This window comes from Hippocampus zosterae, chromosome 4 (assembly GCF_025434085.1).
Source record: "Hippocampus zosterae strain Florida chromosome 4, ASM2543408v3, whole genome shotgun sequence".
NCBI classification, from domain to species: domain Eukaryota; kingdom Metazoa; phylum Chordata; class Actinopteri; order Syngnathiformes; family Syngnathidae; genus Hippocampus; species Hippocampus zosterae.
The window spans coordinates 7,826,167-7,842,628 of record NC_067454.1 but is presented as its reverse complement, the minus strand read 5'-3'; the positions used below and the strand labels follow the sequence as shown (position 1 = coordinate 7,842,628).

General features: G+C 42.0%; 1 protein-coding gene across 3 annotated transcripts in view; it reads right to left on the bottom strand.

Annotated features, from left to right (window-relative positions):
- fto (FTO alpha-ketoglutarate dependent dioxygenase) overlaps positions 1 to 6,880 on the bottom strand; it is a 130,548-nt gene extending 123,668 nt beyond the window's left edge. For 2 of the 3 annotated variants that reach the window (XM_052064332.1, XM_052064334.1), the window contains exon 1: positions 6,612 to 6,708. Coding sequence is in view for 1 of the 3 variants with exons in the window: in XM_052064333.1 (XP_051920293.1) it covers positions 6,612 to 6,653 (42 nt within the window). In the remaining 2 variants the exon portion in view is untranslated. Of the gene's footprint in view, positions 1 to 6,611 lie in introns of all 3 variants that reach the window. The other variant, XM_052064333.1, reaches the window with a different exon arrangement.
- Positions 6,881 to 16,462: the final 9,582 nt, after the last annotated feature.

Genomic DNA, 16,462 nt, shown 5'->3' with positions numbered 1-16,462 from the left:
AAACACATCAAGGAAAACATGAGCTGCAGACTAATCAACGCTCACTGAGGAGATCAATGAAAGGCCCGAGGGCTCGGGCTCGCAAGATATTATATCACCAAAACTTCATAATTCATTCATTGATTTTACTTTTCACAACAGTATATCATTGAACTCCAATGAGAGTGTGTGTGTGTGTGTGGGGGGGGGGGGGTGGAATAGAGGCGGGGAGCGGCTGAGGTCAAGCCTCGCGTGGACGGATGTTTACACAATATTGATGGCTGGCGCTGAAAGAAATGACTGAATATCTGGATCAATAACTCCAGGTAGTTTCAGATGAGAAAATAAAAATATATCTTTAACTCTCGTGGAGGGGCTCGAGCCAACAGGGGGCTAAATGCCCCCCTTAAGCTAAAGCCTTTGATTAGCCGAGGCCAAAGGTGCGTGGAGGGCTCAGCGGATGTGAAGATGCCATGGTTCCTAATGCACACGAGGGCCTTGTAAAGGTGCCAAGGATATGACAGGTCGAACACCCAGGGCTTCTGACCTGACCCTCCTTTTCATTTGTAATGACGGAGGGCTCGAGCTACATCGGGGGTATCAAACATCCGTCCCGCGGGCCGGAACCTGCCCCCAAGGAGGTTCAACCAGGCCCGCTGGATAATGTAAAAGTGAAAAAAATACGGAAGACACGGAATGAATATTCTTAATAAGCTGCAATTCATAGATCATCCGCTAAGGGGAAACACTGTTTTGATCAGAGTAGAAGACAACATTGTTTTGATCAGAGAAAAAGACAACAGCAGTCTTAGTCTGTCACTGAGAAAGATCCAACACAGCAGTAAAAGCCGCAGAAATAGCATTAGCATCAAAGCTGTATTCCGTGACTTTGCTAAACGATGCAAGATGAAGGCGGCTGAACTGAAGCGTTTGCCAACAAAGGAATACATGACATTTTGGTTATTTATTTATTATCATTTTAATGGTCCGGCCCACTTGACATCTACCGAGGACGCATGTGCCCCACAATGTGAAATTAGTTTGACACCCCTGGGCTACGCCATTCGCTGCCTCCTTCCCATGGTCAATCCCACACAATCTTCCATTCTCCTGTAGAACTATTGATGTAATCAGAATTGTAATTGAACTTGAGGCTTCATTCACACTTGCCAAGTGTGCAACGCTTAAAACGAACTCTTACCATCGAATGGCGACGAGTTCAAGGTGTAGCTGCGTTTCATTCACAATCAACTGGGACAGACTACACATCACCTCGACCCTGAACAGAACAGATGCTGACCTAATTAAACTCGAAACCGAGTGTGAGGCTCAGTTCATTCGTGTCGGGTTTGCTTAAAACAAACTCGACTTTTCATTGCCGTGCCTCGAATCGACAGTCCGGCGTGCCTTTTGGCCTAAGTGAGTCGGATCGATTGCAGATCACAGTGACTCTGATCGGTTCAAACCAATTCTTTGACTGACAAGCACTCTGCAATATCATCAGATTTCTTTCCAGAGTCATGTGGTTGAAAATGGGAACCGGAAGTAACGTTACGGATGTAAAGCCCTTTGTAATAAACGCTGACCGAAGAGCTGGTGCAAAGCATCTGCCCTCACTCTTATTTACAGCGCAATTACCGAGAACAACATCCAATCTCACAGCTTCCACGGCAGCCAACGGGGCCATAAAGGGGAGGGAAACCACATCATCGCCTTCTCCTTAATTAAATGAAAGCTGTTAGCTTCATTTGTTTGCCTCTCTTTTTATTTTTTGGGATGGTAATTGAGCTGGCCAGCCCACAGCCCGTCGAAGACCTCACGGACACCATCCCCGTTCGGCCTTAAATCAAAAGTGGATAAATGGCCCACTGGGTCCCCTGCTGGACTCCCGGCGGCAAGGCCGGAACGGGGCATAGCGTCGGATCGACACCTTGCAGGTGATAAGTAATTCAGTGGAGGATTAGCAGCATGATAGCCTGATCAATACTGTGTGCTCAGGGCCATTAGGAATGCAGCGAGCAAACGACCCCCTCCGGTAATAAAGTAGGGCATCAAGGTTCTCCTTCATTTGCCAGCTCCATTAGTGTAATGGTGTCATTATCTGGCACAGCCGTATTTTTCGGGAGGCCCGGCTTTTCCACAGTTCAACCAGTGGGGGTCTGATGAAGCCCCCCCCACTCCCAATGTCGAATTGTTCCCCTTTTTGCCATTCCACAAAAAGCCGGGGTGTAAATCTTGCGCTGTTGGGATCTTATATGCTAGCCTTTTTTATGTCACCAGCTCACACTATTTCTCCATTACAGGCTCATTAATAAAGCGAGCAAGATGGAGGGGGAAAATGGTGGACAGAGAGACAAAAGTGCTGATTGAGCCGAATCAGAACCCCCCCCCCCAACCCCCCACCATTTCTTGCTAAAACACCACGTCCGACATGACAGGACGTCAGCATTACTCGCCGTAAATCGTTCGCTTTACACTAATTCACCGGCTAGCGTTTTGCACGCGGCAAGAATTGATTAACCGTGTCCGGGACGCACGGCCACATAATCAGCTTTTACCTCGCTAGTTGTTAATTTAACAGAAGTGCCGAGGGAAGCACAAACCGTTTTAATGAGCGTTTGCAAACTGAAAAAAAAGAAAAAGAAAAAGAAGCCTAAACAGCTTGCCGCAAACCCGAGCAAACCAATGGGGCTGATCTAAGCAGGGAGGACCAGACCTCGGAACATCTGGTGACCCTGTGCGAGCATTACTTAGCCTGCTGCTCACACACGCACACACATGCACACACTTCCTGTTTGGACGCCGCACATTACACTTGTCATCAAGGGCCCGAATGGCAACTTACATTTAAAAGAAAAAAAAAACAACATCAGAACATTGGGTTTAGGAACGAAGGTCAACCCTCTTCATCCTCGTGTTGAGAATAATGATTAAAAAAAAAATTTACTTTACTCACTTTTTAACTGCATGCATAGGGTATGCTCATTTTTTAAATCAATAAATAAATGAACAATTGCAAATATTTAACATGATTGGCTGCCAAGTGTAATGAAATAAGAAAGCCAGTGCAAATGTAAAAAAACAAAACGCAACATTAATGGCCAAGGTGCAATTCTACTATAAAAACAAACCAAAAATAACATTTGTTTTAATGTTCATACCAAGTCATGCATTGAACTTCACCCATTTTGTTTATTTTTAATAATTGTTAATGAATATTGGTTTGATGTATTATTGTTTATGGACTAATGAGGAAGATTGAAGTGGTTACTCCACTGTAGATATAGACGTATAATCAATATAAAATATTAAGTACTGTACTAACTCATATTTACAAATGCATATTAATAAATGAGAAACTCATCGGAAAGTCAATAGTTTATTTCTAAAGTGACACACTGATATTATGCAGATTAATTCAACAGACCAAACTGTTAAAAACATTGAAATCACTTCTTCCGCAATTTCTTGAGATAAGTAAATAAAAGATGGTGAATTTGGGGTGCTCATTGTATGCAAACAGTAACTTAACAGAAATAAACAGATTTTCACTGTGTGTAATATAACCAGGAAAGGAATTTCACTCTTTAAATTTGTGTCCACCATAAAATGTTGATATAATCATAAAAGATTACTTATTTAATAATTAGACTTAGAGTTATGACTCCTGCCAAGCATGCAATGCTAATGAGGGCTAAAGCTAGCAAAAGTCTTTTGATTAGCCAATATAAAGGAATCCATTTGCCCAACAGTGACATCACAATCCAGCAACATTTACAATGGGTTGTTTAGAGACACATTTTCAGAAACAAAACAGCTGACAAAACAGATACTTGGTCCTTTAACTTCACACATGAGGGGCACAGGAATGTCACACATGAAGTTCATTTTCCATGATAAATATCCCATTGGAGGACGTGCACACAGCCTAAAATTGAGCCCTGAAACTTGGAGGCGTCCAACTACATATTGACTGTACAGCAGCTTTGACTTGTAAGCATTCCCAAAGTAGCTGATAAAAATGTAGACAGGAAGTCTGGTCTGGCGGGATTTTCTCGGCTTGTGTGTTTGTTCCCAAACTCACAATGACAACGGGCCACGGTAGCGCACAAAGTTCACAGTGAAAGAAAGCATATGACAACCACAATATCCAACTTATTAAATAGCATCCTGCCCGTGTCGTTATACAACCGCCGATAGCAAATACACTCGAGCAGAAGAGACGGGGAAGAGAAGCCTCAAGGTCTGCCTGAGGGCCAGCTGGAACCAGTTCTGGCTCCGACCCCGACGGCTCATCTGGCCACCATTGGCTTTTTTTGGTAAACAGGAGGAAGCGCGTCTGACATACTTTTCACAATTCAAACACATGTGGGCAAAGAAGAACAGTCTAGTCAGGAGATAAGAGACAAGCTAGACTACTATAGGCCATTCTTTTTTTTTTTTTATCCATCTCATGAAACCACAAAGTTACTGCTTGTGAAATAAGTGCGCACACACACAAACACACGCTACAGGCGGTCCTAAGCGGTTATTATGATATCAGCCATATTCATTTATTAGCCTCGAAAAATCACACTCACAGCTGGTACTTGAGAGGAGTGAAACCGTCAACTATTAGTCATTGAATCAACAGCACGTGGCCAGCAGTCATTAAGCATATGGTCTTATCTGAGCAAAGCAAGTAGATCCAGAACTTCAGGGCCAGGGGGAACAGAAGTAAAACTTTGCATGGAGATTTGTTTTTGTTTTTGTTTTTTTGCTTGCTGACTTCAGTCTACTTCAGCAGTTTTCTACAAAAAGTAACGTCACCCTCTGTTTTGATTAGGTTACATTTATGAAGTATGTCATGGGCTTGCTCACTATATTTAGTGAGTTTTAAGATTAAGATTAAGATTAAGAAAACCTTTATTAGTCTCGCAATGGAGAAATTCCAGATTCACAGCAGCAAAGTTATGAAAGGAAGAAGTAGAACAACAAAAAAATAGGAGCTGCTGGAAAGGCAGCCACTCTCGCGGCGCCATTTTGAAGTCAAAATAACAAAAAATAACACAAGACAACACATAGGACAGAGACAGTCGTGCAAACTTCACCACTTTTCTGCATTTTCCTTTCATATAAATTTTTAGATTGAGTTTTTTTTTTAACACTGAGGTCAACTGAACCCATTTATCGTCGGGGGCATGTTCCCGACTCACCATGCAGTAGATTAAAAACCTCGATAGAGGGATCCAAATATGGGCCCGACCGATTAATTGGCCAGCCGATTATGGCCCTTCAAACATCAGCCAAGATAATCAGGAAAATATTCGCCAATTGTTTTTTTATCTTTTTGTACTGCATTTACAACAGCTGTAGACGAGTAACACATCTCATTATTATCTCAAAAATGATATTTCGCATTATCTACAGTTTATATTTGGGAGTCACGACAACGAATGGTGAATATGAATTGGTGGTTACTGCACAACATTAATGTTAGAATGTCTTAAGTGTAAAGATATAATTTTAATGGCTGCTTATATATATTATACATATTTAAAATGTTTTTTTTTCAAATTAGAAGTTTACATACCATATCTACACACAAAGCAATTTATTGAAACAAGACAATGTGATTTTTCTTAACACGTGAAAAATAAAATAGACAAAAGGTGAGGTTCGCGTATTGGCTTGGCCGTCTGAAATCCTTCCGGTTTCTTATGTGGTTGGGGAATATGGGAGGAAGCCAGAGGAGTACCTTAAGGAAAACTTACCCAAGAATAGGGGAGAATACAGAATGCCTGACATTCAAACGTGTTTTATGATAGGGTTGTTAACTTTACACTGAAAACATTGCCTTTGCAAATAAATGGCAATAAAGATTTAAAAGTGACCACTAAACGACTGTGGGGGGAAAAACACAGAAGGGCAGGAGAAAACCTTTACCATTTGTCAAATAAGTGGACTGGTGTATGTTAACTACACAAATTTATACAGCAAACACCAGATAAGTATATTTTTCTGAAAATGTTATTCGACGTCTTGCAAGGGAAACTGCAACAAACTTAGGGGTCAGCATGCTTAATGCCGTGCCCCCCACCCCCCGAAGAGCCGATGCTAAGTACGGCTTTCATTTGAACTCAACTGTTGCTTTAGTTCCCTAATCACCTGGTTCATTCTGTACACTTTCTTTTATCCGTTACCACAATTTCCCTGATTGTTTATCGTCTGTCTTCTAAGACTGTTTTCATGCCATCTCTCTCCCTGAAGCTGACTGAGGCGGGTGTCACATTTCCCCGTCTAAAGGATGATGATGAGGAGAAAGAGGAGGATGAAGGATGTTGCACGTATGCGTCAGTTAGCTAGCCATCACCTTGTTATTCTTAAAAAGACGTTTCAACGCAGCTCATTGTGCTGACTGGTGATGGTGGTTTTCGTGTGTGAAGAGAGTGGGGGTCGTCAAGTGGCGTTTTAAAAAAACAACAACAAATAATAATAAAGCAGAAAGGCAAGGTGAGGTATGCGGTGGCTCCCGCGCCTCGCTAGCCTCCACAAAGCAGCGAGTAGCGTCACATTCGGAGCGTTAGACATTCATCGAGCGCGCAGCCGTGATAAATGTGCCAGACGCGATGGAGATAAAACGCTATCAGTACCTTTCTTCTCTTCTCCCCCTCACTGTCACCCGATCTTTTCATGTTCCTGGAGTTGTGTTTACGCTGCCTGACTTAGCGTGCGGAGCTACACTGGTTCTTGTAGTGCGTCAGGACTTACGTTCGCGTCGATTTTCAGCTTTCTGAAAACGCCACACGTGTGACTCGTGCCTTGTTATTTTTGATTAGGTGATCTCGTTCACGTTTGCCGAGATACGCTTGCTTTAGTGAGGGATTCGCCAAAAGCGAGGCGAAGGCGTAACAAAGAGAACTGCAAGTTCCAGAATGCACTTTCGCTCAAGGCGGAAGTCGCTTCGGCACTGTCCAGATGTTGCTTAGCACCGGTGAGAGTGCAGGTACAAATCAACTCACCAAATAAACGCCGACCATTGTGCCAATGTGTATTTGTAATAGTATTTTTATATAAATATATTAATTTAATTTTCATTTATAGATATTAAAATGCAGGATATTCAATAAAAAAGAATATCATAGCACATTTCCTTACTGGTTAGCACAACTGCCTCACAGTTCTGAGTTTGAGGGTTGGAATTGGAAACCAGCACTGCCTGTGTCTGTCCTCCAATTCGGTTATGACCTCCTAACTTTACTTTTCAGTTTTTTATTCATCTTCTTGTAATATTACAATATTTTTCTTGTAACTTTTTATTCACAACAACACAACGCCACTCTTTGTTTGTTTGTTTTGTTCGTTTTTTTTCCATCAGAGTATTTCTTTATTCTTGAAACATTGCAACTCTTTTTTGGCAACATTGCGGTTTCCTAATTGATCATTTGAAAATGTGAACACCGGCAGTGATTTATGAAAATATGTTGCATATTTATATCTGTCAGTTTCCTATTTGTAAGCAATAATCATTAAGAAATCAGTGTCAGTGATCAATGTATTTACCTAAATGAATATACAAAGTAATATTATATGCTATTATTAATTAATTACAAACCCAATTCCAATGAAAATGTGACGTTGTCCTATTGTGCTATTCCCGCACCCTCCTTTTCTTCCCAATCAAAACACCCACCTGTTCCCAGTTAGCTTGTTCACCTGTGGGATGTTCCATACAGATGTTTAAAAAAATAAATAAGTATTGGATCTGAATAATATATGCAGCCTTTTTTGTGCATCCTGCCAACTGTATTTCAAAATGTGCAGGCATCTCCAATCCAGGCACTGTTGCTTGAACCACATCAGGCCTTTTTTTGGCATACGGTGTATGACTGCTCTGGAACGCACCCTTTGAGGGGTCATCCAGCTGACTCCATACTTGTTTTAAATAGCCCTGAAACGTGCCCTGTGCATTGTTCTTGTGGCAGCACATGTGAAATCCATGAGCGAGAGAAAGGGGGGGTCTGAAACCACCTGCTACGTATTACCATAACGCACTTTGATCAGCGTCTTCATTAGGTCGCTTTGTAATCGCTCTTCTTTTATGGCTGGTGCTGACCAAAGCAAGCAGGGGTTTGCTGTGTTGATGCAATGCACATGTTTCTTTCACCTGTCTAGTAAAACACTCAAAAAGCTCTCAAAGATGTCTGGCATGCCTTTACTGATAAAACAAAAAGCAGGGTTCTTTTGATTCCTATTTATAACCAACATTTCCTCCTCTCCTTTAGAAAGCAATTCACGAGTGGGAGTGGTGTATCTCTACTTTCCTATTCTTCACTAAGACCGACTCATGGCATTGCTTCTGGTGTTCAAAAATTCTCTGTGGATCAACGCTGGCCTGGTTTGGCTGAAAAGTCTCGCATGCACTATGGGGCATGTAAAATTATTTGTGTATAATAAAGCGTTCACTTGGTGTAAACGAGGCCCCAGTGTCAGAGGTTTTGGGATTTATTCCTGAGCCTCGTTGCTTTGATCATAATTGGGGTGGATTGCTTAAAAAAAAAAAAAAAGACTAATTTTTAAAAGTGTAAATTCTGTACGTTTGGGAGGAAACGCTAATTGGTTTTATTAATGAAAACATAGATTAAAGGCTTGTAGTTATCCGGTCAGGGCTCGCAGCCATGATTGTTAGCATGTTGTATGACAGCAATAGTAATCATTCTTGTGCTTGATATTAGGAATATCTACACTTTTGTTCTCGAAAGTATTTGCCATTTTTAGTTTTTCGATGCAAACCAGTGTAATGTAAGCATGTTGTGCTAAGCTAACATACATTTGGTACCTCATGAGGTGGACATATTGTACTGTAAACATAAACAGCACAAATCACCAAAAGGTAAAAGTATTGGAAATGTAAATTAATAACTGTGAATTATTAGATGAAGCCATAGGTCAGTCTATTGCTTTTCATGATGCAGGGCGAAGCAGCTAAGCTAAGCTAACCAACATCTGGTAGTGCCTTAGTGGCACATATGTACAGACTAGCAGGCTATTATTTTTCTTGAGCCATGAGGGAAAAAAAAGTAATATTTCCCAAATGTTATTTTCATCTCTTTGTCATAATTTGTTTGGGGTTAAACACGCAAGCTTAACTGCAATGTTCTTTGTGTTTCTCTCATGTCTGAAACCTGTTAACTGCATACCGCTTTGCTCCATCCATAAAGCATATTTCTGAAGTACAATCCCTCAAGTGCACGTCAAACTATCATTCACTTGTTCTCGCTGTCAATCAGCAGGCACATGGAGACATTTGCCGGTGTCGTTTTTTTTTTTTTTTTTACTCGATCAGAGGCCCTGTGAGTGATTCGAAGGAGCTGATTACCTCCTTTAACGAGGTCTGTCCATTTGGTTCGACACATGAAGCTGTGCTCTAGTTCCACCTGCGGGGGTTCACTGTACGGTAAAGTCAGTTCTGATCACGCTCACATGTGTGGTATGGATACACAATGTCTTGCCAATGAATGTCTGGCCAAAGCATTTAGCGCTCAGGACGGAATGTATGTTTTGTGTTATTGTGCATTTCATCATTGCCGGATGACCCTGTGATGAGAATTCCTTACGTGATTTAGTGACCGTCTGCCAAGGTATTTCTTCTTACCACTTAGCAGTTTTTGTCCAAGAACATTTCACTTGCTCCAAGCATTTCTTTCGCTCAGGCTACAACTCCTAATAAGAAATGATAAAATGTCACTGGGATTTTACAACTAGTTAAGAGTGGGTTCATCTTAAAATTCACAAAGACATATACCATAATTATATCGTTGTATGTAGTATAAATATGCGAGGACATTGTTCGGAGGGCTTGAAGCCAGCTATATTTGTTTTAAGAATCTTACCAGGTCAAATCTTCCTTGACTGTTAATCGATAATTTTGAGAGAATAGTTCATTGGACAATTTCGGTATATGAGGATCTTCACTGAAACATCATGTTTCTTTTTCTTGGTACTTGCGACCCCACCACAACGTGAGTGAAAATTGTCTTTAGAACTTGATTTATTTATTTTTTACGCATAATCATGCTAACAACTAGCGCCGTAACTGCACTCGACAAGTTTTGATGTTTATCCAAAGGGAGTGAACACATGGGGCAAGTATGTACATTTTCATGCTAACCTTCACCATGCTTCTTCTTTTTCTTTGCCTTAAGGAAACTGTTATTTGTCAAAGCCATGAAGCAGATTGCTGCCCGCTGGTTTTCATTAACATCAAAGGCAGCTATATAGTATATATCAAAACCTGTATTGTATTTTGGAGCTAATGTGCGGGACCCCGCAAAACAATTACGTCCTTATCCAAGAGATTTTTTTTTTTTTTTTCCACGCTTCAAACTTATGTCCTGTCTACAATCTTCGTCTGGGGCCTTTGAAGCACACCCACGTTTGGTCGCTTTGTAGCTCCACGTTACCTGTGCGCCTCATGCCCGGTGGCCTCTTGGTTTTAGCTCATAAAAGTTGGCCTTGAAATAGAGATTTTAACACGAACGTGTTTTTTTTATGATAAAGTTTTCTTCCAAGTGTTGCTGTTTGATTGTCACCAAGTCGGACCACGTAATGTACATTCGATCAAACAACAAATGTATAATTCAACAATCGAGTCAGTTCGCAAAACCTCGACACTATTTGAAAGGAGTAATGGTCATTTTACATCAATACTCAAATGCAACTCAAACTGGGTAGTGCGGGTAAGACAGAGATAGAATGAAAACATTAAAAAAAACAAAAAATAGAAGTCATAATTTTTGTTCCAGATGCTTTCACTTTCTGGACCTCTGCATAGTTTATAGTTTTATAACAGTTTGAAACCTGAGGATTCATGTTTTTGCCTTTGGTGATTTCCACCTATAACTGTGTCCTAGTTTAACAGGAAGTCTCACACTGGGCTCAAGTCCATTACCACATGAGCTTGCTCGTCACTTTGCTTTTCTCAAGCCTCCAAAGTGCCACAAATGAGCAGCACCTGCTAGTTTATATAACACGCAGTGACTCAAAACCACCATGAAAAGCTTCCTGCGCTAAGCTGCAATATTGTTGAAAACCCTCGTAACCACACGGCCAAGGCTCAAAGTGCACGGAAGGGCCTTTTAAAAGCATTCAGACCGTGCGTACAATGTTCAATGCATGTCGATGGATGAAAATGATCAGGAAGGAGCATTTTGGTTAGTGAACACAAAGAGCGTGCAGTCTTATTCTAAGATGTGGTACACCTCCTTCCCCGGGATGGCTTCCAGACGGCGGGATCATGAAATGCTTTGCTCTCGCCGTGATTTGAATACCATGATCCTTCAGCACTCGTCTTGAAAAACTTGAGGTTTTTGACACACAAAAGAACCTCTTGTTTAAATCTCACACACGAAGTCAGGCTAAGAAACGACATGGAACCAGACAGAATCACGTGCAGTTGCTTTGAAGACCATCAAGAGTTAGTCGGAATGGCTCAGACAGCTATTGCACACTTTTCGGAATAATCACACAGTCATTGTGTTGGATACAATTCAGTCAAAAAGTTCAAAATGAATTACAAATAAATGTGGCTGGAAATCATCTGGTGTCTTGAATTCACCCAGAAGTGGTCCAGCTCAACACATTTGCGTCGAGAAATGATGCAGATTTATAAGGTGGCAACTTAGGGTGTGACGGGTATATGTACACATTGTACCTTGACTTACAGATGCTGACACTTATTCGTTTTTTGAGTAATAAGCATCGCTTATTTTCTTGCTTTCAGTTGTGGGCCAAACATTAAGTTACATTGACCCATGTACTGTGCTTTTAACCGTTTATTAACTGGGACAAATAGTCAAACACCAAATAAAAAGTTAAGAGATCACTCTATTCAAATGATTCACATAAGAGCGCTTCCATGTAGTTGGCGTCATATGCATAATTTTTTTATGGTCTTTAAGTGACCAATCAGGCGGCCCGATAGTCCAGTGGTTAGCACGTCGGCTTCAAAGTGCAGAGGTACCGGGTTCGATTCCAGCTCCGGCCTCCCTGTGTGGAGTTTGCATGTTCTCCCCGGGCCTGCATGGGTTTTCTCCGGGTGCTCCGGTTTCCTCCCACGTTCCAAAAACATGCGTGGTAGGCTGATTGAGCACTCTAAATTGTCCCTAAGTGTGAGTGTGAGTGCGAATGGTTGTTCGTCTCTGTGTGCCGTGATTGGCTGGCAACCGATTCAGGGTGTCCCCTGCCTACTGCCCGGAGACAGCTAGGATAGGCTCCAGCACCCCCCGCGACCCGAGTGAGGATCAAGCCGTTCAGAAGATGAATGAATGAATAAGTGACCAATCCAAGTGCGTAGATCCTGGCCGCGACAACGTTGTCATTGCCTCCTATTCTCTCTTCAAACTCTCATTGGCAGCCCCACCCCCAATCTGCAGAGAGCTTGCAAATCAAGTGCAGCATGACTGAGCGATGTCTCAAGCGGCATTAATAGCAAAATGTCCAAGTTCAGCAAATATTTGTGGAGGTTTGCTTTGATGGGGGACTGTTTCACATTAGAGGATTTTTTTATTTTTTTTATTTTTTTTATGGGGGATTTTCTGCTTTTTAATGTGCATGTTTTCCCTGCTGACTCAGTGTTCGCGGGCCTAACCGTGTGACCGCTCACATGATTCTGTTCAGGGGACACACGCTGATGAATGTTAAAGCAAAGTCAAGTTTGGCGGCCGATCAAGAATCCATCCAAAATGAACTCTGGAACATCCCAAAAAAGAAAAAAAAACCCAGAGGCTGAAACATGTTTATTTATCCAGCCACTCTGCAAATGAGTTGACATGGAGTGTGCAGATGGCGACAAGTATGTTGAACACAGGCTGAGAGCTGTAAATGAATTTGTCATAAACAGAACTTTGTTTTAGTGCGTGCTGTTGCTGAGGCCCACTTCGCCTCAAATCAACGTGCATCTCACTGACTGACAGGTTGGTTCAACACCCCCTATCATCTCCGTTCCTGACTCATTCGTAAGGTGGAAATGCGCGTTTAATGTCAGGACATCTCGTGAATTTGACTTTCATTCTTATGATGCTCTTGGGGCACAAAGGTACACCACGTATTTGCAAAGGTAGCCGAGACCAGGTGATTTAAAAAAAAAATGCATGATGGTAGGTGGCCACGATTCATCAGGCTGAGCTGTTAAAAATTTGAAATACGTTGTGGTAAATTTGTGTGCAAATTGAGATCATCATTATTTAAGTACACTGTCTGATTTGAACATGTGCATAGGCCACGGCGGTTTTTTTTTGTTTGTTCCGAGTTTTTTTTTTTTTTGCTCAAAGATGGCAGACACTTTTACCCCCCCGAGTAAACTGTTGTCGCTGAACTTCCTCCTCCCGCTTCTTTCATTTAGCAAGCGGGGAGAAAATCTAGTGGATGCATCGCCACATGTGTTTGCATGTCTGTTTGCTTTGGCCGGTGAGGCGCACAGCAGCTTCTGGTTACTGGACGCTTTGATGCAAATGGGGCCCTTGCTCCTATATGCTGGGAATCCGACTTGTTCCGATGTGCTACAGGTATTGCACTCCGGCTCCGCTACAGACGTGCTCCGGACGGCAAACTGTAAGCCAGTTTGAAAAAATAAAAGTGGCGTCAATGGATTCTGTTGGTAGAGCAGCACCTTAATTTACGAGTGCGCCAATGTACGTGTTAGGGCCCGTCACTTGGTCGTTTACGCTTTGTTTTGCAAGTCATAATTTGAGTTACGCTCAAGTGGAAAAGAAACTGACAACCACTGTGCCAATACACTTTCAGGTGTTGATTGAATGGGACAGACGATCGAACACAGAAATGCAAAATGAAAGCACTCGCAAAGGGTGTGGGCAGATACCAAGACTGAAGTAAGGGAAACATCCTAGTTGGCTACAGTTCCTGCAGTTGCACCGCTTCAAGGCACACATCAATCGTGTGTGTGTGTATACATAAATACATACGACATCACATGGGACAATGCCTCAGGAAATAACGTCTCGCATGGAGGGCCTCATCTCATGTCCAAAGTAGTGAGGTGAGAGGAGGTAGAAATATTTTGGGGTAATGAGACAACACTCTTCATTTTTCAGCTCAACATTAACGTTCAAACTGTCCCTAATGCCAGAATGGCTTTTAATAATATTTCACTAATATTTTAGAGATAAAGCCTACTCCACCACAGCATTTCAATGTTGGTACTGATTGGTGGTACTTTAGGAGGCGGTTTGCTGTACCACAAAATATCTCATCAGAATTAAGGACGATTAATAAGAGCCAGACGACACAAGCAATTAAAAAATATAATTCGAAACATGTGTAAGCCAGATCAAGTCAGGCCTCCATTTCAACACAAAATGTTCTGGAACACATCCCTGAGCTTGTTTGTCTTTCAAAAATAAAAAATAAAAATACAAGTATCCCGATGCAATGCAGGCCTGACAGCACGACCGCTCCCAACTCAGCTGGCCCGCAGATGTGTGTGTGTGTGTGTGTGTGTGTGTCAGGAGCCCTCCATCTGAACCAGATAAGTGACTTCTCCTCTGTAATTCCTAATAAATAAACCCCCATTGTAGGCTTGGTTTGTGTGAGTGTGTCTGTGTGTGTGTGAAGGGTGGGCAAAATCCAAAGCATGTGGGCTCTTATTGTGCAACAACTTTTAACTTTAATTGTCGCTATAGCAGCGAGATTGTGGTTGGAAGTATTTTATTATTCCAAGAGTGAAATCAAAGTGCGGCGAGTGTAATTATTTTAAAGGCAGGGCCGTAATTGCCTTGTAATGGATGGTGGGCTGAGCTCACAGATACAGTATGACGGCCACATGCCAGAACAAAGCCAACAGTGTGTGTTGACAAGCGGTGTAGCGTTTTTTGTTGTTGTTTTTTTAGCATGGAAATTCAATGCTCCGGCCACTTTGTTTTATTTTGTTGTAAGATGGATTCAGGATCCAACCCAAATAACGACATAAAAGCACCAAAATGCACCATTAACGTCAGCAAGAACCTTTTGCAGAATGTTTTCAATAACCTCCAATGTTCGGATAGGACTGTGTTACTTAAGTTTTACTTTGATTTTTTGTTTTACCGTATACAGCTTTCCAAATAAACAAAAACATTGTTTTGGTTCCATTTTGTGGCCTGTTGGTGCTAAGGAATTGTGTTGAAGTCAAGTGAAGAGCTTCATTTAGTCAGGCCACAGCCTTGTCTAATAAAAAGTTGTGCTTTGCTGCCCTCTTGATGAATTAACAATTATAAACCTTTTTAAGGAGGTGCATCAGCAACTCATAAATTTTCACTCTGCCCCAATTCAACCAATTCAGACTAATTCCAAAAAACATCGCGAGACTGGTGTCATTTTCAATGCCCAACCATCACACCAATCAGACTTTCCCCAAATATTTCTTGGCCAACCACAATTACAGTAATACTATAATGCAATTTGCAGGACAACATTCTGGATTTGTACAGCGAACGAGCATACATTTGGTTTGTGTGTGTGTGTGTTTTGATGGGGAATGAGAAGTAGGCCATTGTGGATGATTTCCGTGCACCGCCGTTCCAGGCTGGAATTGAGGCTGAAGGCCTCCAGTGAGCTTTTCTCTCAACATGGCGGTGATGAAAGCTGCAGAGAATGAGATGACACACCCTGTCTTCATAATTCGCTGCTTCATCATGAACAGAGGCATTAAATACATGCACACACAGACACACACCACCGCGTGTCACACAGCACAGCGCCGCCATGGAGTCACCTGGGGTGTTTGACGCGCACAGACATCAATGGAGGCTTGGCACCTTGTCAGGTTTCTTCATCCACGGCGTCGCAGATCACACACACACACACACACACACACGCAAGAGTGATTGATAACGCCAATCATCGACGCTCCCCCGCACATACATGCACACACGGCTCCTATCTCCCCGTGCAAGACCTTCAAAATCAACGCATGACAGATTCGTTTCGGGGGTTTCAATGGAGCATTTATGCAGTGTGGTTTTTTTTTTCAATATCTTTTTCTAGGAGTTCTGAAACGGCAGCTGCCAAGGAGTAAAACTCTCGGGAAACGTCGGCAAGCGGCATGACGTGCGTTCGCTCTATTGTGTCTCGTTGAATTTGCACACTGCAAGTGTACTGCAGTGACAGTGAAGATACTCCATTGTGATCATCAGAGCTTCATTGCCAAGGAGGTTATGTTTTCATCTCGGTTTGTTTTTGATTCCTAAAAAAAAAAAAAAAAAAACTTTGAGAATGTACTTGTAACTTGATTGAGCCAGGCCAAAACCAAAAACATCAGATTTCATTGCAGGTTTGGGGAAAAACGAAATCTCAAGAACAGAGTGGAACCTCCATTTCCTTTATTTCCATTGTACAAAGGGCCTGGTTATCATTAATAACTGGTGAAAAAAAATAATCGAAGAATGATCACATTAATCATGACACATTGTGCAAGCATACAATATGCCTGTGCTGGGGACATTTTGAG